At 27.6% G+C, this 23,773-nt stretch overlaps 1 protein-coding gene across 1 annotated transcript; it reads right to left on the bottom strand.

Annotated features, from left to right (window-relative positions):
* Positions 1–187: 187 nt before the first annotated feature.
* On the bottom strand, positions 188–22,901 carry mRpS11 (mitochondrial ribosomal protein S11). Its single transcript, XM_087168114.1, has 6 exons — positions 22,646–22,901; positions 20,929–21,056; positions 16,556–16,581; positions 14,186–14,260; positions 13,175–13,240; positions 188–383 (listed from the first exon to the last, which is right to left on the bottom strand). Exons 1-6 carry the CDS (start codon positions 22,834–22,836, stop codon positions 276–278), a joined length of 594 nt encoding a protein of 197 aa, XP_087024240.1. The 5' UTR covers positions 22,837–22,901; the 3' UTR covers positions 188–275.
* Positions 22,902–23,773: the final 872 nt, after the last annotated feature.

Genomic DNA, 23,773 nt, shown 5'->3' with positions numbered 1-23,773 from the left:
AGACAATGAATATTTTTTCTAACTATATAGAAACATTTAAAAAAAGAAAACAATAATGGAACACTGAGATTCCAATAAAATACTAAAAAAAAAGCAAAAAATTCACATATCTAAAGAAAATAATGAGCAAATATATTCATGAGACACTAGTAAAGTGAGAATTGGAATTAAAAAAAAACTAATCATATGGTAAAAAAAAGATTTTTATTGATCTAATTATCTTTACAAAATGAACTAACAATTATATGAATAATGATAACATGAAGGATGCCAATTCATATTCTTCTTTGCTTCCTAGGTCTATTTCCACCAATTACAAATGGAGTCTTATCAGTAATAGATATTATGTCCAATCCACCCATTTCCAAGCCTTTAATAGAAGCCTAAAAATTACAGAAGTCTATTTAATATATATATATATCTTTAATAAAAAAAAAATGCAAGATCAAACTCAAGCAACCAACTAATAGTGATACTAAAGACCCATTGAATGCTTTATGAACAGTTTTTGAATTTAAATGTTTTTGCTACCCATAACAAAAAAAAATACTGACTGATTACTTTAAACTGATTACTATAAGTGAGGTTTGCTTCACTATTGATTAGTAATACTTATTTAAATATTCAAGCATTAAGATGTGTAAAAATTTATTTCAATAAGGATTTTTTTCCAAATACCTAATCAATTTTAGGTAATTTTCTAAAATGTAGCTAAATTCAGTAGTCTACTGCTTTTGAACCTGAGCGAAGAAATTTCTTTAAAAAGAAAATTTATAAATTTTTTTAAATTAAAACTTAAAACATTTTTTATTGTAATTTAGCTTACATAACATTAATTGCCAATTCATTTAATAATCTTAAAATAAATGAAAATAAAATCAAAGATTGGAATGAAAAGTAAATTTAATATAATTTTTTTCAATTTTTTATGTAAAATAGAATAGTAGAACTTTAATATATTATTACTAAAGAACTTTTTATAATATTATATCATGTATTTTCCTATCAAATCATGCAAAGATTCAACAGGGATCCTTAGTGCTTGAGAGTTGTTTTCCTGAGAGTTGGGGCTCTAAATTTGCCATGCTCCAATAATATCATTACATCCTAAAGTCATAGAAGAGAATTAATTGAAGCACTGTAATGGCAATGCCTGTTAGCTAAGGTGCTGTAGAAAGATTATTTTTGGATTTTTTTTTAGTATCCCTTTTTGTAAAAAAAAATCTTAAATTAAAATCTGAAACTAAAAAATGTATAAATAAATATATATATTAAAATTGCTGGAGCTTTAGCTAATTTCAGGGTATCTGCTACATTTTAGATTTTCAAATTCATGACTACGTCGAATTCCATGAAATTTTCATGACTTAACGAAGTTACTATTTTCTCTGACAAAAGCAGAATAAATTAAACAAGCATTATAATAACATTAATTAAAATGATAGGTTTAACCAAAACTGTTATCCTCTTCATCTTCATATTTATTGATTTTAAATTTAAAAAACAGAGTAAAGAAATAGTTGAAGCAATAAAATAGTTGAAAAAGTAAAAGCTGAGAAATTATTTCTTTTTTTCTGCAGAATTATATTCTAAAGATACTTTTCTTGTTCATCAGAAATACTCCTGATGTTTCTGTTCTCATTTCGGAATTTAAAAAAATTGCCTATGACTGGCTTGCTTCAGCTAGAATTTTAAATTGATAAAATTAAAAAAAGATTAATAATAATAATTCTGAAATCACAAGTTTAAATGATACTTCTCTCCAGAAATGATGTTCTTTCTTTCATTTTTAGAAAGAACAGCATAATTTTTTAAAGAAAATGATTAAAACTTTATATTTTAATAAAATATGACTCAGAGTGGGGATTTTTTTTACAATTTAATATGCTTTTTCCCTTCTAAGAGTATTTTAGTAGCATAATTGTATGATTTTTTTTTTCCTTTCCTCAGTTCAGTAGCTTTACACTACTGGGCTAAGGATATACTAATATTTTTTTATATGGTCAAATAAAATCAATTTGTTTAAATAAAAAAAATTTATTAAAATTTTTTAACCAGTTGAATAAAATTTTATAAATTTGAAATTAATATTTTTTTTTTTATAGATAATCTTAAAACAAAATATTCAGTAATATATAAGGACACATAATTTATGTAGATATAAGTACACCTATATTTGGGAAAAATAAGGTTGACAAATCCAAATTTGAAATAAATTATAAAAGGATATTTAGATCTCAAAATTCTTCTTTAACAACTTAAGAAAATTATCTTTTTAAAAAATAACAAGAAAAAATATACTTTTTTACACTAGGCATATAAAATTTTATTAGCTCTAAATTTAAACTTTTCAGTAAAAATTTGTCATTAAACAATTATAAGTGGTCAATCTTAAGAGTCATCAATTTGAGTTTCTTCCAAACAAAATACCAACCCTGATATAGCTATTTTAACTACAGGGTGCGTAGCCAAATCTTTCAACAAAAAAAAGCACCCTTTTAAGTACTTTTTTAGCCCTCAAAAAATACTTCTAAGCACTATACACTTTAACAAGATGTAAAATAATTTTCAAAGACTATATGATTATAATAAAATAACTAGTTTCTGTCAAAGAACTCTTTTCTTGATCATTATTGCCATTATAATAGGATCAAGAGACTTTTTGGTTCTATATCAGAAGATATTACAAAATGCAGTAGAATTGCACATGAGAAAGCAATAATCTCACCGAACAAAGCTCAGTATACACACATACGAACTCGCAATATTTCATCAGTCATGTAAAATGATTGCCGCTTCCATACAATATGGACTGACTGTATGCCGAAATAGATTGTGGTTGAATGAGAGAAAACTAACTTTGTGATAAACACGTTTGTGGGTAATCCTTGGCAAAAACCGACATGGTAAAGAAAGAAAAATCACATTTTGGAAAAGGGATAGTTAAGCACTTTTTAAAAACATCCTAAGGAAAGAGCATCTTTAAAAAACAAAAATCGAAAATAAGCCCCTTTAAGTACTTTTTAAAAACTCTATGCACCATGAACTAGTAATTAAAATAAACAGACACTGAACTGCACACAATTGCTTGCAACTCCTTCATAAAAAAAAATTTCAGATATGTTGCTGTTGCAAACATATAGTTTGGTTATATTTGAGAATATCAATATGAAAAATGTGAACACTAAACATATTAAACACAGTAATGGATTATATTTAACCTTTTATACTCAAAACCTTGAACATGACAGAAAGAGCTGTGGATTATGTTTCATCTCAAATTTCATGAAGAAAGAAAGGCTTAACTATCTAAACATTTTGCAAGGAAAATTTATTTTTAAAAATTACAGTTAATTTTCTTTAGGATAAACTGATCTTTTTTTTTCCAGTGTCATAGAACTAATACAAAATAAATATCCTAAAAAAATTATAATAAGTATTCTATAGAACGTGTTCCACTTTCCACTGCTTTTTCCCTATGAGACATAGGTTGATCTAGGGCAGGGATGAGCAAACTTTTTTCGTCAAGGGCAAAAAATCGAGAGATAAAAAGTTTGGTGAGCTGAGTTAAAAACTTCTAAAAAAATTTAATAAAATAAAACAATATACAAGTTTTAATTAAAATATTTAATGAGATGAATGAAATTGCAATTTCATTTTTAAAAGTTCCCCATATTGAGGTTTGAAGTGAGATGTACTTATTTTAAGGAGCTAGGCTAAATGCTTGTCTGTTAGTCTAATTCTGAAATTATTTTTTCTAAGTTTCATAGTTGAAAACACTTGTTATGAAGCAAACATAGCACTGATTTTCTGGGCAAGAGACATTAAATTTTGAAAACTAGCCTTTGGTAATGATTTGTAAAACTCAATCTTTGGCATATTTAGAAATAACTGCAGATGATTGCTAGATTGCAACTCAATTAATTCAAATTGCAAATCCGACCTCACTGTTTACAGAGTGCATAGCCAAATCTTTCAACAAAAAATAAGCACCTTTTTAAACACTCAAAAATAATTTGTAAGCACTATATACATTATCAAAATGCATAATAATTTTCAAGACTGCATGATCAGGAAAAAATTACTAGTTTTGGACAAAAAAATCTTTTCTTGATTATATTAGCCATTAAAAAATGATCAAGAGATTTTTCGATTCGATTTCAGAGGGTGGGAAATGAAGCATGAAATTGAGATTATCTTGCAAAATGCAACAGAGTTGCACATGAGAGAGAGCAATAATCTCACTGAACCCAGCTGACTATATGCACATGCCGTATTTCATCAAACCTGTAAAATGATTGGCGCTTTCATACGCTATGGGCTGACGGTACGCTGAAACAGATTGTGGTTGAATGAATTGTGAAAACGCTGAATAGAACAATGAGAAAAGCACGCATTTGCATAATATGTGGCGAAAATCGACATGGTAGAGAAAAATTCTCATTTTCAAAAAGAGAAAATTAAGCACTTTATAAAAATACCCAATGAAAAAAGAAACTTTTAAGAGCTTTTAAAAAAAGAAAATCGCAAATAAGTACCTATAAGCACTTTTTAAAAACGCTACGCACCATGTGTTTAGCAATTTACATTGAAAGGCATAGTAAAAATAGCTTAATTCTGTTTGAATGGCACTGAAATCTTGAAATCTGCGTTCAAATTCAAAATGGAATTTTTTCAAGCCATCTTCATAATTCATAAGAGGGTATTCAATTTAACCTCGAGAAATAAGACAAGTTGTTCTGAACTAGCTTTCCAGCAAACAGATCAAGTATGTATCTTAACATTCAAGTTGCTCATATGACGAAGATCTGGGAAAAATGAAATCTGAAAGCCATTCTGTATCTTCTAATATTTCACACTCTGCTGAAGACTGTTTCTCATTGAGGAACGACAATGTCGTTTTTCAGCTTCCTAACTCGCTTGAAAACTCTTCCTGCACTAAGCCACCAGCTTTTGTGTAATACAGTACATCAGCGTATTCAGATTGCACAAACTAAAGAAAATCTAGGAATCGCCTGTGTGTACGCCCACGAAATCAAATAGTATTAACAAGCTTTACTAATATTCAATGCAGATTTACACAGAGCATCTTGGCGTAGAAAACTAAGGCTATTCCCAGGTTAGTTCTGATTATAGAATTAAAGGTATTCAGATTCTTTTCCTGTCATATTTTGTGCCCCATCAGTCAAAATATTACATATTTTTAATATGGCCACTTTCAAAGTTAAAAACCCTTCCTGAAACTCACAAAAAATCAAATCCTGCGGCAGTTCCCTTTTGAAGCTGTCTGTGCTAACTATTTTCATCAATTTATGTTTTGTAGAACAAGAATAGAGCAAAAATAGAGAAAGTTAAAAGGTCACCAGTACTTTGTTAAAAAAGAAAGAACGAAAATATCTTTAAACAAAGTAGACAAGAAAATGGATGTATAATGTATATTGTTTGTATTTGTCACAGATTGGCAAGTTAAAATTCTATCTGTGGGGCGGATAAAACCTTCTGGCGGGCCATAGTATGCCCATCCCTGATCTAGGGGTACTAGTTAACTCAAAGTAAATTAGAATATATGTCTGCATTAAAGCCCTTAACAAGTTGCCTCATTAAGTTTTGAGGATAAAAATGAAAAAATAACTTAAATTGGCAAGAAAAGATAGAAATAGGGATACTTTTTATTGGCCAGATAAAGGAATTAATACTGAGGATGAATTAATGATTCCCACTCAACCAGCATTAGACGCTGCTATTTAGTACTTTTAATTTTTTTTCTCTTATGTTTGCTAATTCATCAAAATTTGAGTAAAATGCAACAAAGAAAATCTGTATAGGAAGAAGACTATAAGGAAAGAGAAAGGCTGGATCTCCAATAAAAAAAGATGTCTAGATGAGGTAGAGGATGGTTTAAAAAAGTTGAAAAATCAATAATATGTAAAATTAAATGAATATGAAATGTAAATAATTGGCTTATATGTAAATGTAAAATGAATTGCCTATAGGTTAACAAATTTCTCAGGTTTTTTTTTTTTTTTTTTGGTTCGATAATTAGCCATCTTACAGAATGTCAGCAGATCTCATAAATGCATTCATTTATATGATCTGCTGGCATTAATGATAATGGATTTAATGACATTAATGATTATAATGGATTTAAGTATCATGCCCTTCAACTTATTAATATAAAGAAATAAATTAGCCAAATTTAAATAGTAATAATATATACACAAAATATTTTTTAAAAATATACAATTAATGCAGAAAACTGTTCATTCTTCTAATATGAATTTATACAATGTTTCACACATAAAAATTTCACATCAAGCGAATTAAATAATTAATCCGTAAACTTACATACGCTAATCACTAGTTAAAAAAAATGTCTATGCCCAATGAATGGATTTAACACACTTAGTGTTACATCATTAGTTGCTAATGCCATTAGAATTCCCAGTATAAACTTAATTTCCTTGCATTTTTAAAAATTGTGGATTTCCCATTGTTTATTCTAAATATCCTGAGAATTCCAGGTTCATTCTGTTTTCATTGAGAGTGGCCACCTTGTGTGTACATACATACAGGGTGAGCCAGTCAAGCATGCATTTTTGAAAAGGGTGGGAGAGCTGTGAAAGTGGATGAAGCGAGTTACCGAGGTTACCATTGTGTCCCCCACAATATTCGTTCGATGTGAAAGCGGTTTACCAAAGTGGTAGTTATGCAGCCGCTCAGCGTCGTTTCCCGACGAATTTTCAAATTAATCAAAATAGGCCAGTGCCACCTGTTAATTCAATCAAATTGTGGGTGAAAAACTTTAAAGCAATTGGTGAAACGAGAAGCAGAAGGGCTGGCAGTGCAAGATCAGAGAGAAATCCAGCGAAGATTGACGGCGTGCGAGTTGCTGTGGAAGGAAGCCCTCGGAGATCGGCGCATTGGCACCATCTTACTGGCTTTATTTTTAAACAGTGAATGTTGTTTCTTAAATGCTTTTTAATGTAGATTAAGATAGTAGCAATAAAATTTTGAAATATCTATCCATTTATTTTTTAGTCATTTCAAAAATGCAGTTTTGACTGGCTCACCCTGTATATACAGAAGGGTGCCGATTATCCGCCTTTTGTAGGCTTAGGACTGGCTATCTAAAATCAGGGTTAAAGAGAATAGAAGGGCTGGTTCATTCCTTTGAAGTATCTCTTGCCGCGCCGATCCTCCGACGTCACTCTAGTGACTTTGGCCCAAAGCTCGCACTTTTACTTCAAGAACGGAGCGTTTGGCCTTACTAGCTCTAACTAATATTGGATCATTTCTTTTTGCGAGATATTCTAAGACATTTGTTATTTTCTATAATGACTTTCCTCAGTTTTTGCAGTGAATTTACAAGAATTTAAAACTATTATCTAAATGCCAGTTTGCGCGATTGCAACTTGCAAAAATGCTGATAGAAAAACAAAAGGAAAAAGTATAATTTTTCTCGTGTTCCCAAAAGTAAATGAACAACTATGTAAAGAATGGATTCCGAAATTACACAGTTAATATAAAACCGCATTACGTTTATTCTGTCGTAAAGAACTTTTATAAAAATTCATTATCTAAATAGAAACCGCCTCGCTACTTCATAAAGAAAGGCAGGTGAAAAGAATTAAAAAATAGATAAAGTCAAAGAAAATTAAAATGTAAGTAAAAGGTATAAATAAAATATATAGTATATAGTTGAAATTCTCCTAATTTCATAACATATTTTTTAATGTAGTTATTCTAAATATTTATGATTTTTTTTAAAAATTATATTCTCTTCAATTTAAATATCTATGTATTATATCATCGTAAATTTAAATGTCTATAAACAATTGTAAAATTTCTGATGTCATTATGAACCTAAATTATTATTTTGTTTCTGTAATTAGTGTTTAAGGTTGATGTTTCCTAATGATTAAGTATGAACAAATTGCTATTAACGACATATTTCAAAATCATGGATTCTAAATTTAACTTAACTTATCTTCATAAAAGAATATGTAGATAAAAAAAGTGTCGATATATGCCTTCATTTTTCTTAATAGTTAAAGTTAAAACTGAACTTTTTAAAATAAAGTATTTATCGTGTCATTTTCACCAACTAGCAAAACATTTTTATAAGTTTAAAATGGTATTTTTTTAATATAATAAATAAGAAAGTTTTTTTTGAACTATGTTTATGAACGGAAATAATGTGTTAATTACGTAAAGTTTGAAGGCTAATAACCAGAAAAAGTCTAACTTATTTTTACAAGAGAAAGATGCAAAGTTATCATATCTTTGCTTGCGATCTCCGAGATCTGTAGACACAGTGACGTCATGAGGAGGGAAATCGTAGCTTCAGCTCTAAGAGCGGAGTGAACTAGCCCTTGTATTCTCTTTAGCCCTGATCTAAAATAGCTCTCCCTTGTTTAAAATATTTTTTTTTCTTCAATTTTTAAATATCTTTAATTTTCACTAAAACTTTTTTTTCATTTTGATTTTTATCACATTTCCCTTTTTTATAATTTTTTTGTCAATTACTGATTTTACCACAATTTTCATTGCAAATGAAATCCAACAGAAATTTAGTTTCAAAGAAGATGCGTTTTTTTTAGCAGCTATATATACCTTATTCTTTTTTAAATCAACTGAACTGGATCAACATCATTTTTACGTTCTAGCCAATTCATTGCAAAATCTAATGAATTGCATGCTTCTATATGAGAAGGTCCACTATCTTGAATGATCACCTACTTCTTCCTCTTCGTCTGTGGAGTTCTGATTTTCATTCAAAATTTCAGCAACAATTTCATCATTTTCATCCGAAAGATCTACTGGTTCAGAAACTTCAGTTTCGTTTGTTTCCCTGTTAAGAATTGTATTCCAAGATTTAAGATTCCAAGCACTGTAATCACTAATCATTAACCATAAGTGACAAATACCCATTCCCCAATTATTGAACTTCAGCACTTATCTATTCATTAACTCCTCCTGCATTCCAGCCATTGTAGACTATCAAAATAAAGCTCGCATTCTTAGAAGATAATTTTCAGTTGTGAAGGGCTAAAGGGGTATGTAGGTTTAACTGTATCACAATACATGTATGTATGGCTATTATATGAAAACTGCTAAAAATGTTGTAAATTAAATATAGTCTTCAGATATAGGGGATATTATTTATTCTTCTTAATTTAGAAAAATTGTCGAAAGGTTAAAAAGTATTCTAATCTTTAAATAAAAAAACACACACACACAAAAAAAAAAAAAGTATTCAGACATAGTTCGGATAATTGGACGTTCGGATAATAAGGGTGCAGATAATCGGCGCTCTACTGTAATACAGGGTGAGAGGGACAGAAAATATAAATTAACTTCATAAAGGCAAGAATTAAAAAATAATGAATTAAAAATAATTTTAAAACCATATAGTTAATAAAGAAAATGAAACGATCAAACATTTTTTTATTCATATGAAATTTAAAAAAATAAAAAGTTTGTCACTGATAAGTCAGTCAGTTAAGTTTGTTCTATAGAAAATGAACATTGCTATAAAGTTAATAAAGAATCTGTATCAATCTTCACTTTTAAGAATTGAAATCATCCAGAAATTTTTATTCAGATGAATGAGCAGCAAACAAAACAAAAAAGAAAGAGTACTAATTTAAATATTTACCTATTGAATGAGTGCATTTATAATGCTATTTCCATATTTCTAACAAAATGCAGAAAAACTGCATTCTGTATTATGAATGGAAATAAATCAAACTTTAATTTGTACAAAATTCAAGATAGAAAACTTTTACAATGAAAATAGCTTTCCATGAAGTTTTATTACAAGACACTTATTAGGCTTTTAATGCAAAGAGAGTGTTACATGGCATTTTAACTGAAGTTGTAAAACCAAATTGGCAAGTGGTTATTATAAAAATAAATACTGATTCAATAAAGCACAAACACTCTACTCTGCCATGACAGGGTGCATAGCCAAATCTCTCAACAAAAAATAAGCACCTTTAATGTACTTTTCAAGCACTCAAAAACTATTTTAAAGCACTATATGAATTACAAAAAACAAAATCATTTTCAAAACATGATCATGGTAAAATAACTAGTTTCTGACAAAGAACTCTTTTCTTGATTATAATACCATTAAAAGATCTAGAGATTTTTCAGTTCGATTCCAGAGGGTGAAAATGAAGCCTGAAATGGAGAATATCATGCAAAATGCAGCAGAGTTGCACATGAGCCCGGTGGCAGAATTTTTTTGGGCTTTCTGCTACATACCTCTACCTCTCTTAATACTAATATCTTTCTGCAAGATATTTAAAAATAACAAAGATATATGTTACTAATTTAAAGTAACAGAAGCGTTAATTTAAAAAAAATTAAATTAAATAAATAAATAAAAAATTGGATCAAATAAATTTTTTTTAATTGAATATGCGATATTTTTCTAATATTAAAGGCGATATTGTTGTATTTTGTAGAGAGATCCCACTAATTATTTCTTTTTTTGCATTTTGTAATTGATCACATTGAAAAAATAAAAGATCGTGAAATCTGTAGCAGTAACTAAAGGGGGGGAAAAAAAGATTAACAGCAAAATCATGAAAGGGGTTACTAAATGCATGTTTTAATTTCGAGATTCAATTGTTGTAACAAATATAAAATTTCTCTACGAAATCAGTACCAATACCTCCAAAAAAAAATGAAAATTTCTATAGATAAAAAAAAAATCAATTTTTTACTCCATTTTTCTTGAAATTTTTCATTCTTCTCAAATGAGAATAGAAAAATCACGAGCATTCCCCCCCCCCCACTCTAATGAGCAAGAAAGGCATCTTTTGAATACAATTCTGAAAAGATAAAAATCTTTTAAAAACTTATGCAGAAAAAGAAAATTTTTTACTTCCAAAATGAAAAATCTTTCTGCAAGAACTCAGGAGCATTCTGCGACAATGTCGCTGTGTCACCACGATTCTGCCACCTGGCACACGAAAGTGCAATAATCACACTGAACCCAGCTAACTAGACGCCCATGCAGACTCGAAAGTATTTCATCAAACATGTAACATGATTGGTGATATCATACGTTATGGACTGATGTTAAGGCAAAATGGATTGTGGTAGAATAAATTGTGAAAATGTTTAATAGAACAATGGGAAAATCACGCTGCTGCATAATATGCACCGATAATGGACACAGTAAAGGAAAAAATCTCATTCCAGAAATGGAAATTAAGCACATTTTGAAAACGATCCATGGAAAAAGCATCTTTAATCACTTTTTAAATATGCTACACACCATGCATGATTATACAACTAAACATTGAAAGTTTCTAAAGTAACAATACTTACAGCACTATTTTTGTTACAATTCATATACAATTAGTTGGATTTATAGAATTCTTACCAACAAGTCTATATATATCAAAAATTAATATACACCAACAATACATTAAGATGCAACAAATTAAAACTCTTTTTTGATTTGGTTCACAAATTATACATTTCTCAAGTAGATGATTTTTAAATATGATGAAAATAAATTAATAGCAAAATTAATGCATTTCATGGATTTACAGATGTTAATAGAAAATATATTACATCACCAATTTAAAAATAGAAAACTGAATATTTCTTTATGCATCCACAATTAATGTTTGATTGACATTATACAGCTTTCATGATTCCTGATGAGCTCAATATTGATGTCAATTTTGGATCCAATTATGTTTTTTATTTCACAGCTGCTGAAAATTTCCTGCTGATATAAATTTTTGGGAGGTTTTAAATTACCCATTTATATAATTACTAAGTAATAGAATCAGTTGCTTGCTGTCCTCAAAATCAATCAACAGAATCATTTTTATATGCAAATTTTATCAGTTATCATACTGACTACCAAATGTCAGAATTAAAACTACTTGGTCACTCAAAATTTACTAGAAGAGCAACATTAAATTTGAAAGGCAAGAAATACCCTTTGCAATGATTCACATCTGTTTTTAATAAATTGCTCTCAGGTATACAAACTTTCACTTTATGAACGAACTTATCTATAACTCTTATATGTGGATTCGAAAAATTGAGAAAGGGTCAGGGGCAAATGTGTAGGACAGGATTGCAGCTGAGTTGAAACCACATAGACACATGAAGTATATAATATGCAATGTTCTTAAGCGGTAGAAGTAGAAAGATGGCCAACCCAGCCTGCCTTTTCACATAAATAAATGCTTCTTTGCCAATTTTGTAAAATTCGTGTCCCCTTTTTAATTTAAGAAAGAAATCAGTAGCAGAAATCAGGAAATTCTTAACATAACTAGTGAAAATTTTTAGGCAAAAGTAAATAGAAACTAGTATTATTTCTCTCATTTATTTGAAGAGCATTAATCTAGCTAAATATAAATATATTTTAAGCAAGATTAGTGCCCTTCAATACTGAAGGTGTCTCAACCTGCCTTTTCCATAAATATGGGCTTTGATTAATTGAAGTGAAAAAAATGAATAGCCAAAAAAACAAGATTACTAAGAAATTTAAGATAACTAAGATATTGGATTACTATACGCCATCAGGGGGAAAAAATCCTTAGTTTTACTATCTTATTTCATTAGACCTCTAAACTGGCAGAAAATAATTGATAATAGTCTTTAGAAAAGGCAGAAAAACAAATTTACAGAACAAAAAAAAAAGATATCCAGCATGACGATTCTGCAGCAAATGCAAAAGACGTTGCATGATCAAAGAACACTAATACAGAGAATGGCAGTTAAATAACAATGATGCAGAAAAGAGAAAAGTTACCATAATCCTTACAATTGGCTATTTGGTTGAATATTTTTTGTAGAAGACACTGTCTCTGAGCTCACTCACATAACATGCACTTTTATTTATTTTGAAATTACACACAAATTACAATACGAAAATAAAAACTAACACATTAATGCAAACAAAAGTGCAGTTTTCTTAACATTAAAAATCTTTCAGCGAAAATACAGTTAAATATTAATCTATTAAATTTATTTACCACATTTTATGTAATGTGTTCAAGTCTATAAGGGACTTTTAGACATGTTTTATGTCTAGGAGACTTGAGAAAAAAATGGACAAAATTTTTTGTTGTTATATAGTAAGATGCTATGCTTTATTCCATATGAAACAACAAAAGGTAATATTTTCAAGACTTACCATTCTTCCAGGTCCAAGGCCTTTAATAGCAACTCGCACTTGATTATAACCTTTCTTCAAGCATTTCTACAAAACATAAGAAAACATTCAGTTAACCTAGAGAAATACTTGAATAAACAAAAATTCAATTATATCAGTTTTCATGGATTGGCTTCCCAAGTTCAAAATGTCAAACATTTTCCAAGGTCATAGAGAATAAAATAAAGGAACATTAACGCAGGATTTTTAAAAAAAATTTTATATGCTAACCTAATGCTGTATTTCGTAAATTTTGCTCAAATCAAGTATTAAGGTATACAGTGTTTTCATTACAAAAAAAATGGGTGAGAATTTCTCACCCTTTCTCAAAAAATGGTGAGATTTTAAAAAGCTTAAGTGAGATTTCTAAAAATTAAAAAAAACACGAATAGACTTGGAAAAAAAATTTCTTTAATTTATAATACATTTTTCACATCTTCTAATTTCTAAGCCATTGAATATTTTTCATCATCATATGGAAAATATTCTATATCTACTTTTTTATCAGCTATTCTCATTAGGTTGCTTAAATGCTCATCAGTCAATCTATTACGATAATTTGTTTTAATTCGGTTTTGGGTGCTAAATGGCCTTGCAACAGATGCTGAACTATTCTGAATCACCAATTAAATTTGTAGCATTGTGCACACAATTTCCTATCCTCTACATCTGCCAGCACAGGCTTTTCAATTATTTCTGTTACAGAATAATGAAGTTCATTTAAGTGATTTCCGTGTTCATACTTCTTAGGCCTCCTAGCATAGTTTTCACAGACTTCAACTTCTCAAATTGCTGTAAATTGTCGATGAAGGACTACTTAGGAACCTATAAATTAAGCAATAAATTCCCTGCTTTATTACCAAAAAATCATAGTTGGCAATGCAGATAACTCAAGTGAAATTTTATTCCACATAAAACGAAACTTTCTTTCTTCTACATATTGACATTTTGAACTTAATACAACCAATAAAAATAAAAGCTATTGATACTTACTGAACTAAAAGTAACAGCTGTAGCCTGAGCAGCAATATTAGTACCTTTTTTAGTATTTTTAAATCCTTCAACGCCCTGAAATGAGAGGAAGAGAGTGAATAGGAGTGATATATTAGTAGTAATAAACAAAATTTTAGAGCAAATAATTTAACTTCAGACAAGAATAAAAATTCTTAAAAGAAACAAAATTATTTCGGCTAATTGATTGCTGCGTAGACTATGACTTTTTGAAATACATAATTCCTTTTGAAATATATAATTTTAAACACAAGCTACCTCTACCAGTAAATAGGGAAGTTCAGATAGTTGTATGCTAATTCACTGAGATTTGATAAAATCACAATCTAAATTATATTAAGTAGTAAAAAAATACAGCATAACAGAATACCATTAACTATATTTTGTTCTAAGAAAATCAAATATTTGTAATTGTATTTACATTCTTTCATAAATCTGAGAAATAAAATTGTATAGTTTTTTAAAAGCACAAGCTTAAAATTAGATATAAAAAATATTATAATACTGTAATAACAAATCTGTAGACTATTATATAAATTTTCCAAAAAACTAACTACAAAACTTTTCCTAGATATTTTTTTTTTAACTTTAAATAATGTTGAAATGTTAAGCTGTCCTAATACAAAACAGCTAGATTTTTAACATAAAAGAAAAATTAATATATTAAAAGCTACTAAAAGTGTCAATCTAAATAAACCCAGTAGCAGAATTTATAAACCCAATCAAGAGCTCTATCTTTAAAATCAAAACAGCCCTAACAGTCACATGGAGACAATGTAAAAATAAAGCTTATATACATATATATATAAATTAAATTTGCAAATTTAAGGAAGATAAAAATGAAACAAGAAATGTGTGCTGTTTAAATTTAATTTGAAACTGAACTCAGCAATCCATATGATAAATCCATATTTCAAGTATCTAAATAATTTTAACAGAAAAACAGTCATGCAGAATAAATTAAATCCAAACTTTTGTCTCAATAATTGCTACCAGAATAAATACATCATTCCAGACAAATTAGTTCAGATTAATATCATCATTCATGTTACAATAACTGCAGACAGATCCAGACTCATTGGTGAAAAGTTATTCAGATAAATTATGCACAGCACAGATAAAATGTGCATATCATTCTGTGAATTATTATAATTTTTTTTTCTGCTAATATTATACAAGTTTCTGCAAAACTCCTTTGCTAACAAATCGCTGTGGTATGTGCCAATGGAAATTTCTTTACAAAAACTAATTTCTGAAAACTTCAAAAGAGACTATCATAGTAGATTTTTTTCTTTAATTTTGAAATCTCATAAAATTATTTTCAATGCCTGCTGCGGTGCTGGAGGATTTCTGCTACCACGTTTATAAGAAATACTTTCAATTAAGTCTTATTTCTGTGACTTTAAAGAAATGTGATATACAATATTGATGACATATTCACATTATCAACATAAAATACACATGGTCAAAGCCATAATTACAGACATGGGATCAGACACTTTCTTTTTGGCTTTTTAATTTTCATAAATAAATATTTAGATAACTTCCCAAATTTTACAATGTAGCAACTTATCTCCCAATTAAAAATAATGTAAACTATTTGTTTTAGGAGAAAAACATTTTAATTAATAAAATAAAATGTCAGAAAAAACCAAGACAAAAAAAAAGCATGATTACTGTTGTATTAATATGACCAATTGTTCTGAAACGGTACGTAACTCAGGTTCAAAAATTTTACAAAAGACTTCACTTAAGGACACGACATAATAAAATTTAAAACACTTTTTTTTAACAATTATTTACCAGCAAAACAGCTTTTTAAACTTAGCTTTATTTTACTATTCATAAAAAAATAAATTATTTAAATATATTAGCTCTATTTTGTTTTTTCATGAAATTATAACTTTCTCTAGCTTTAGTAAGTAAAAAAAAAAAATAATAATAATAATAATTTGCCAAAATTTCAAAAATAGTAAGAGACATGACATTTGTCTGCTATTCATAGAATTGTGCACACATATATTTAATACATATTTTAATCACATTATGTATATTTTATGTACAATCACATTAGGTATATTTTTGATATATTTATGAATTGGCACTTATCACAGAAATTACACAGAAATTAAAAATTTCTTTAGAACATAATATAACTTAAAATACATTACCAATCAAAATTTTGAAAATAAAATAAACAGTAAAATAATAATTAAAATAAAATAGGGAAAGAATGTAATAATTTAAGACTTCTGTATTATTTATAGACACGAGAATTCATAAAATAAATTGTCAGAAACTTTAATAAAAATTATTTGCTAACTTATTAATTTCAATAACAAATATACTTACACAACTTCTTACTTCCTTTGTACCACCTGAAAAACAAAAAATATATGTTAAGTTACTGAAAATCCTATTATAAATCAGATTTATTAAATAATCACTACATATAAACATTACCTTAACACATTCATGCAACAAGTTCAAAAGAATAGGAATAGTATCTCATAATTCCATTTGCTTTGCCAGCTGAGCCTTCATTTTTCCAGGATGTCTAAAAAGGAATCAGATATGAAAAGAAATATTTTAAAATATGCATGAATGTGTTAAAAGTTTTACTACATATGCATGGCTTAAAACAAACACAATCAATGCCAAAATTTCAAAATGATATATTAGTGAAGGGGTCTATCCAGCTCGAATTTACCACCGTTTAACGGCGCCTTCACAAATTCAACTTTAGGGAAAATGGTAGTTTCACAAAATACTTTTTCTGAAAATTTTATTTTTTTATTCCTTAAGAAATGATAAATCCTAATTTTTGCGTTGATTTTTTTTACATAATTTTTCACAAATTATGTCTAAATTTCAGAAAATAGGTACCTCTCAGAAAAACCTAGACAGACCCCTGAGAGAGTAATATTTTGCTGACTTAATGTTTTTATCAATTTATTTAATTAATAATTAGAACTTTTTATCATGAATTGAGATCTTGTATTAGGCCACAATTACATAATTATGCATTATTAAAACTAGAAAAAAGAATTTTTTATACATATTTCACTTACCAAAATAAAACCAGATTTAATTTTAAAATTTAAAAAAAAAAAAAACTATATTTTATAAATTTATTAATATTTTGCACTCTAGAATATGAGTTACAATTAATTTTTTTTCGTCTGTGGAACTTCTAATGAGAAAGCTTCTTTTAATGGAATCCTGACAGTATAAAAAAAAAAATTATTAAAAGAGGTATGAACATAAAAACTTTTAAAAAATTATTTCAAAACTATTTACAATGAAAAAGACTGCTAAATATTGTAAGAATATTTAATATGAAAGATAAAATATTCCTAGTTCACCAAAATAGTTCCTAGTTCACCCAAATGCTAAAAATTAATAAAAGGAGATAATGGTTTTCAAAAAACTTATAATTGCTTGGAATAAACTATTTGAGAAATGTAATTCCTTATTCTTGAATTGTTATATTATTTTGAATTGAATAGCCTGATTTGAAATACTCCTTAAATTTTCATAAATACATATACTTTTCATAATTTATTAAGTATTTTATCATTGAAATTTTTTTTTTTTTGCATTTGCTACTTTTTTCATACATAAATACTTTTTGAGGAATATTCAGATAAACAGAAATTTTACATAAATAAATGGAATATATATTGAATATAAGTCTTAAGTTGAAAAAAAAATTTATCTTTCTAAACTCTTGCAATCTTTCCACAGAACACTTTTTGGGAACCTCTGATCTAGAAATACAAAACAAATGAAATAAAACAAAAATACGACCACCGAAGCCGACGTCTTCAGGGGGTACCGGCCCCGGTAGCCATTAAAAACAAAACCATTTCTATTTGAGGGAGAAGCAAAAGCTTAAAATATCTCCCTCAGTACCCCGATGGTTTTGTATAGAGGTCCAGGAAAAACAAGATACATTCAAAAGAATAAACAAATTACAAAAAGAAAATCAATAAAAATCATCAGAAAATTAAAAACTCACAGTCACAGGTCAAGAATCAACTTCAAAAGCGGAGGAAAAGAAAACACTAAAAACTGAAAAACAACGCCCCCTATAATAATGCGCAGTAAAAGTTTAAAAATGATATGAAAAGGTCAGGAGAAGGAGATACGTAGATAAATTAATAGAATGCTTAACTAAGCATTCTATTAAGCATTCTATTAATTTATCTACGTATCTCCTTCTCCTGACCTTTTCATATCTAAGCATTCTATTAATTTATCTACGTATCTCCTTCTCCTGACCTTTTCATATCATTTTTAAACTTTTACTGCGCATTATTATAGGGGGCGTTGTTTTTCAGTTTTTAGTGTTTTCTTTTCCTCCGCTTTTGAAGTTGATTCTTGACCTGTGACTGTGAGTTTTTAATTTTCTGATGATTTTTATTGATTTTCTTTTTGTAATTTGTTTATTCTTTTGAATGTATCTTGTTTTTCCTGGACCTCTATACAAAACCATCGGGGTACTGAGGGAGATATTTTAAGCTTTTGCTTCTCCCTCAAATAGAAGTGGTTTTGTTTTTAATGGCTACCGGGGCCGGTACCCCCTGAAGACGTCAGCTTCGGTGGTCGTATTTTTGTTTTATTTCATTTGTTTTGTATTGATACTTTTTTCTGAAATTTCTGCTGCTTTTTAGCGCGTTTTTTTTCCAAAGAAGTTTTTTCCTTTTGATCTTAATTATTTGTGTTTTCTTTCAGTATCTGATCTAGAAAGTAATTTTTCTTTCCATATTCACTTAGGAAAAGTTACTTTCATTTGCTCAAGAATTAAGTCTTTTACACTTACAGTGAAGAAAGTTTAACCCACCCCAAACAATTTTTTGACTCTCCATTGATGAACCAAAAGAAATAACTTAAATTAGATTGTTGAAATAAAAATATTAAAAAAACAATTTTTGTCTAATTTAACCATTTTCAAATTCGAAAAATAAACAGTCTGTTAAAAGTAAAAAAGGAATAATTTTTGTTCTATGTCTTAAAAATACTTTCCACTGTTAAATGATCTGCATTCAAATTATCAATTTTGTCAACAATTCAATTTAAATTCATCAATCTCATAGTTTCCAACATCTGATAAAAAAATTTAAAAAAATAAGCTATCTTCATGTTGTAATAATCTTCAATAAAATTTAAAATATAAAAAAAAATACTAATATTTAATTTCAAAATAATTACTAAATCTATAAAAAAAAAATTTTTTTTTTAATTTTCTGAACGCAAAGATAAAAAGTCTTAATTCAAATATTTCCATTAGTGTTTAATTTTTCTTGATGTAACAAAAAAATTACAGAAATTAAACTTTTACACTTTTTTTACAGATCAATATTTTTATGACATTACATACCAATTTTAAAGAACCACTCGGTTAATTTGCAAAAGTCATCATTAAGGCTGCATTAAGTTAAGAGGGCAAAACTTACATAAATCTTTAGACATGATACATGCTTTTTTAAAAGTATAAAATGAAGTCTGAACAAAATAAAAAATACTAAAATCTTAATTAAAATTTATTACACTTTATCATTTCATTAGGTTAATGTCATTACTTTAATTAAAAGAATGCATTGAAATTTCAAACTTATTTAATTATCAAGTTTAAATGAATTATTAACGTTTTATAGCAGTGATAAATCAAAATTTTAAATAAGGTGGTTTTAAAACTAAATTGATTTTGAAACCGTAAAAAAATTACAAAATGCTACTTAAAATTTTATGATTTCAGTGAACATACATTAAAATGTAAATTGATGAACTCATGATAAGGGTTTGAAATAGCAATTAAAATTTAATGGTCTATTAGGACCATCCACCTAGGTATTCGTTTAATGGTCCAAAAAATTGGTATGGTAGACAAACTTGAGAAAAGAACTTTACAATTTTCATGTTATGGTACAAATCAAAAATTATTTATTGCCATCTAAAACTAATTAGGTTCATTAGCCCAGAAGGATTAGAGATCAGAAAATAAATTCAAGGATAAAAAGCTACATCGTAAATATGAAAAAAAGCTGAGACCAAATAAATAACCGAAAACAGAAAGAAAGAACTAACAAAATTTACTAACAATTAATTACCAAAAAATTATAAAATTCAAAATAAAGTCACTCCAGAAGATCAAAAAATTATTTTATTATTGAATAATTTCACTGCCAGTACATGAATGCAAAACACAGCATGTAAATTTGAAATTTAAACATTAAAATTTTAAAAAAAATTAGTGTCATTCCAATTGATAAAACATGCGATTGAATTCCACTCCAAGCAGAGCAATAATATTAGTACAACAAATATTATATTCATGGAATTCAATGTAAAAAACTAATTTTAGTTAATATTTTCTTAAACCCAAAATTTCAAGATGACAAATTTGTCACCCTTGAGTGTGATTTTAGCATCATTAGTAAAATATTTGACAACAAATTTTGCCCTGTTGCTCTGCAGGCATGAACCCTACTCATAATACCATTAGAAAATATATAAGTTCGATTGCCTAAAAGTAATAAATTTAAAATTTTGATGGAATTTCATAACTTTTTTTTTAACTAGATAATACTTATTTCTCAATAATCAGCACAGTTAACTAATTGTTTGTATATTAACATAAATATGTATACTTTGAGATTATATTTCCTAAGTTTTGACCATAATATTGAATAAAGGAACACTGAATACTAAAAATATATTACCAATTGCATCAGTCAACATAAATATAGTATTGTTTTTGGAGACTCTAATATGCACAATCGGAAGATCAGCAAATTTAATGCCATTGAAAAGAACATTATTGGTATTTTCATCTGGGAAGTCACATTTCCTATAAGAAATGTTTCTACTTTAGTATAAATAAAATACAGAAAACACACCATAAAAGTGCATAACACATATTACTAGCATTAAATAACATTAAATGCAGTAGCTATATATTAATTATCAAATTCAGGAGTTAAAATTTCATTAAGTTTTCTAAATTAAATTTATCACATTTGAAAACAATTATGAAGCCTTAACATCAAGTTTTATCAAGAACTACTTTTCCAAATCAGCAGTCTTTTACTTTTACAAATATTAAGAATCTTTTTGAGAGGACAGGATATAAGCAGAAAAAATAATAAACATAAAATGCAGATATTCCAAGAGGGTAACAATACTTTCTATTACTGTCAAATAGGAATTAAACAGAATAATTCAGATATTATAAAATAATGCTAAGATAATTTCTACAAAATTACTAGAAAATTAACAATTAAGTATCTGAATAATTTGTGCTATAAAAATAAAATCAACTGTATCAAACAAAAAATTAAAATAGAATAAAAATTTTAAAATTCAAGAGGCAATAAAAAATTATTATAAATAATCAAAGTTTGTGGAATAAAACAAAATAATTTAAACTTGATTAAATTAATAAGTTGCATATACATTTCTATTTTAGCACAATACAGAAATTCAATAGTGGTATATTAGGCAGCCTACACACTTGCATTGTTTAAGATAGTGACAAACAAGTAATATTTTATTAAATAGATAAAATTCAAGATATATAACTAACTTCACAAGACTAAATACAAACAAGAAGTACAAAATATATATTTATACTAATTAAGAATTAACAGGTCTCAAATACCCTTTAAAAAATTCAGTCAATTTTAAAACCACCAAAAGAAAATTTAAAAAAAAAAAAAAAAAAAAATTATGGAAGCTTCCAACTTAAGAAATACATGTTTCAGGTAAACAGACCTATCTGTCAATACTCGTAGTTGTCATTAATAAAACATAGGACAAGCTGGTAAAAATTATAGAACAAAAAATTATTGGTAAGAATTTAGGTGCTTAAAATATCGTCCAATAAAGGATATTAAAATTAAAATGTAACTTTAACTACTAATCCATTTAATGCAGCTACAAACAAAAACAGAAAAAACGAAAATAGATATATATACTAAAATGTTGCAAGGCATAAAAGTAAAGAAAAAGAGACACGTATACAGTTTCAAAGATAGCTATTTAAGCCATAGGGCCAATTTTTAACTCTATAATGCTAAAAACTACACTAATTACAAAATTTAATGTTTTAAGCACATATAATTATTTAAATACCAATTAAACGTATGAACAATAAATTAAACGTAGTAAATTGAAAAAATCTGTAGCAATCGATTTATTTGGGCACATAAGTTGCAAAATGGCGCAAGGTTAAGTTAAGAAAGAATACTAAAATTCGTTATAAATATGAATCAGAACTTACAGTAATTATTTTATAACAAATATGGGATTTAGGTTTAAAAACTAAAGTTGGATAAATATACAGCTGAAATTGTGAAAGCAATATGAAATATGTGATTTTAAACCACGTAAATACAAAATGGCTACTCTGATCATATAACAAGAAATGAAATGGCGTACTTGATCCAGGCAGGTTCAATGTCGAAAGTTTTCTCTTGAGGAACAGTATTTTCCTTGATAACTATATTCTGTCGCTTATTTTTCCGAAAATCTCTACATAAAGAGGACGATTCAAATATATTTCTGTGAAAATTTAAATTAAGGTTATTTTTTAAAGCTAAATTAATGGCTCCTAGTATACTCTTGGCCATCTTGAACGTTCGAAACGAGAACGAGAAATGAAAAAGGATGTTGTGATGTGATATGACGTTGTACGTCTACACTGGAATTTAGTTTCGGTTTACAGTTAAATGGAAAATATTGACCCGAGGCATTTTTCATACTGAAACAACCTTATTTCTGTGTTGCAAACAATTAAAACAGTGAAATATTTCTGGGAAGAATTTCATAAAGAGTGAAACATTTTTGTATCTTAAAAGCAGAAGACTCATTTTCCCTACAAGTAGTCAAATTTTAAGAATCACTACTGGCCTAAGGAAAATTTCCTTTGTTTTTATTTGTTATTTTTTTTCAGCTGAGCCGTTTTTTTTCAGCCTGAGCCAATCATCCATTTCGGAGCAGAAGCTTTTCCAGCAATAATGAAAAGCTGCAAGATTTGGCAACTTATCGCTACAAACGACGTTAACCTCAACTATAGAATAATCAGTAAAGAAAAGCGTGCATCGATTAACATTGCTTTTCGGAAACTTTTTTTTATACTTATACAAATTCACTGCAAATTTTATTAGCGATTAAAAATGTTTAATAAAAAATTGTATATGTGCTACATACCAATTACATCAATCTTTTTTTTAATGATTTCAAAGTGAATTTGGTACTAACTTTTATGTTTCTGTTAGATCTGAGTTTTTCTGATTTTTTTTTTCAGGTTTTTTTTTAACAAAATTAAAATAGAAAAAAAAAACATGTTTTGATCTGAAATATATTTAAGTATGTTTTCATAATCAATATAATTAAATTTATAATGCAATATTTTAAATGTAAATGTCTACAATCATGAGAAGTAATAATTTTTTTTTCAAAATCAAGAATTAATTTGAAATTAATTTTTTCAGTTGAAACATTGAATTTTCTTTAAGACATAAAAGGACAAGACGAATTAAGTTTTTTAGCTATTATTATTATATA

This window comes from Parasteatoda tepidariorum, chromosome 7 (genome assembly GCF_982258835.1).
Source record: "Parasteatoda tepidariorum strain Cologne lab strain chromosome 7, Ptep-v5.0, whole genome shotgun sequence".
Lineage (NCBI taxonomy): Eukaryota > Metazoa > Arthropoda > Arachnida > Araneae > Theridiidae > Parasteatoda > Parasteatoda tepidariorum.
Note: the sequence above shows the minus strand (reverse complement) of the source record. Positions and strands in the feature narration are given on the sequence as shown.

What these genes read in the sequence shown, in the direction of transcription:
- mRpS11 (XM_087168114.1), bottom strand. Translation starts at nt 22,836, where the DNA reads ATGGCCAAGAGTATACTAGGAGCCATTAATTTAGCTTTAAAAAATAAC. An exon ending in CAGCTGTTACTTTTAGTTCA is followed by an intron (nt 13,241 to 14,185) that starts GTAAGTATCAAT and finishes TATGTTTTGTAG; the next exon opens with AAATGCTTGAAGAAAGGTTA. An exon ending in GCCTTGGACCTGGAAGAATG is followed by an intron (nt 384 to 13,174) that starts GTAAGTCTTGAA and finishes TGTAATTTTTAG; the next exon opens with GCTTCTATTAAAGGCTTGGA.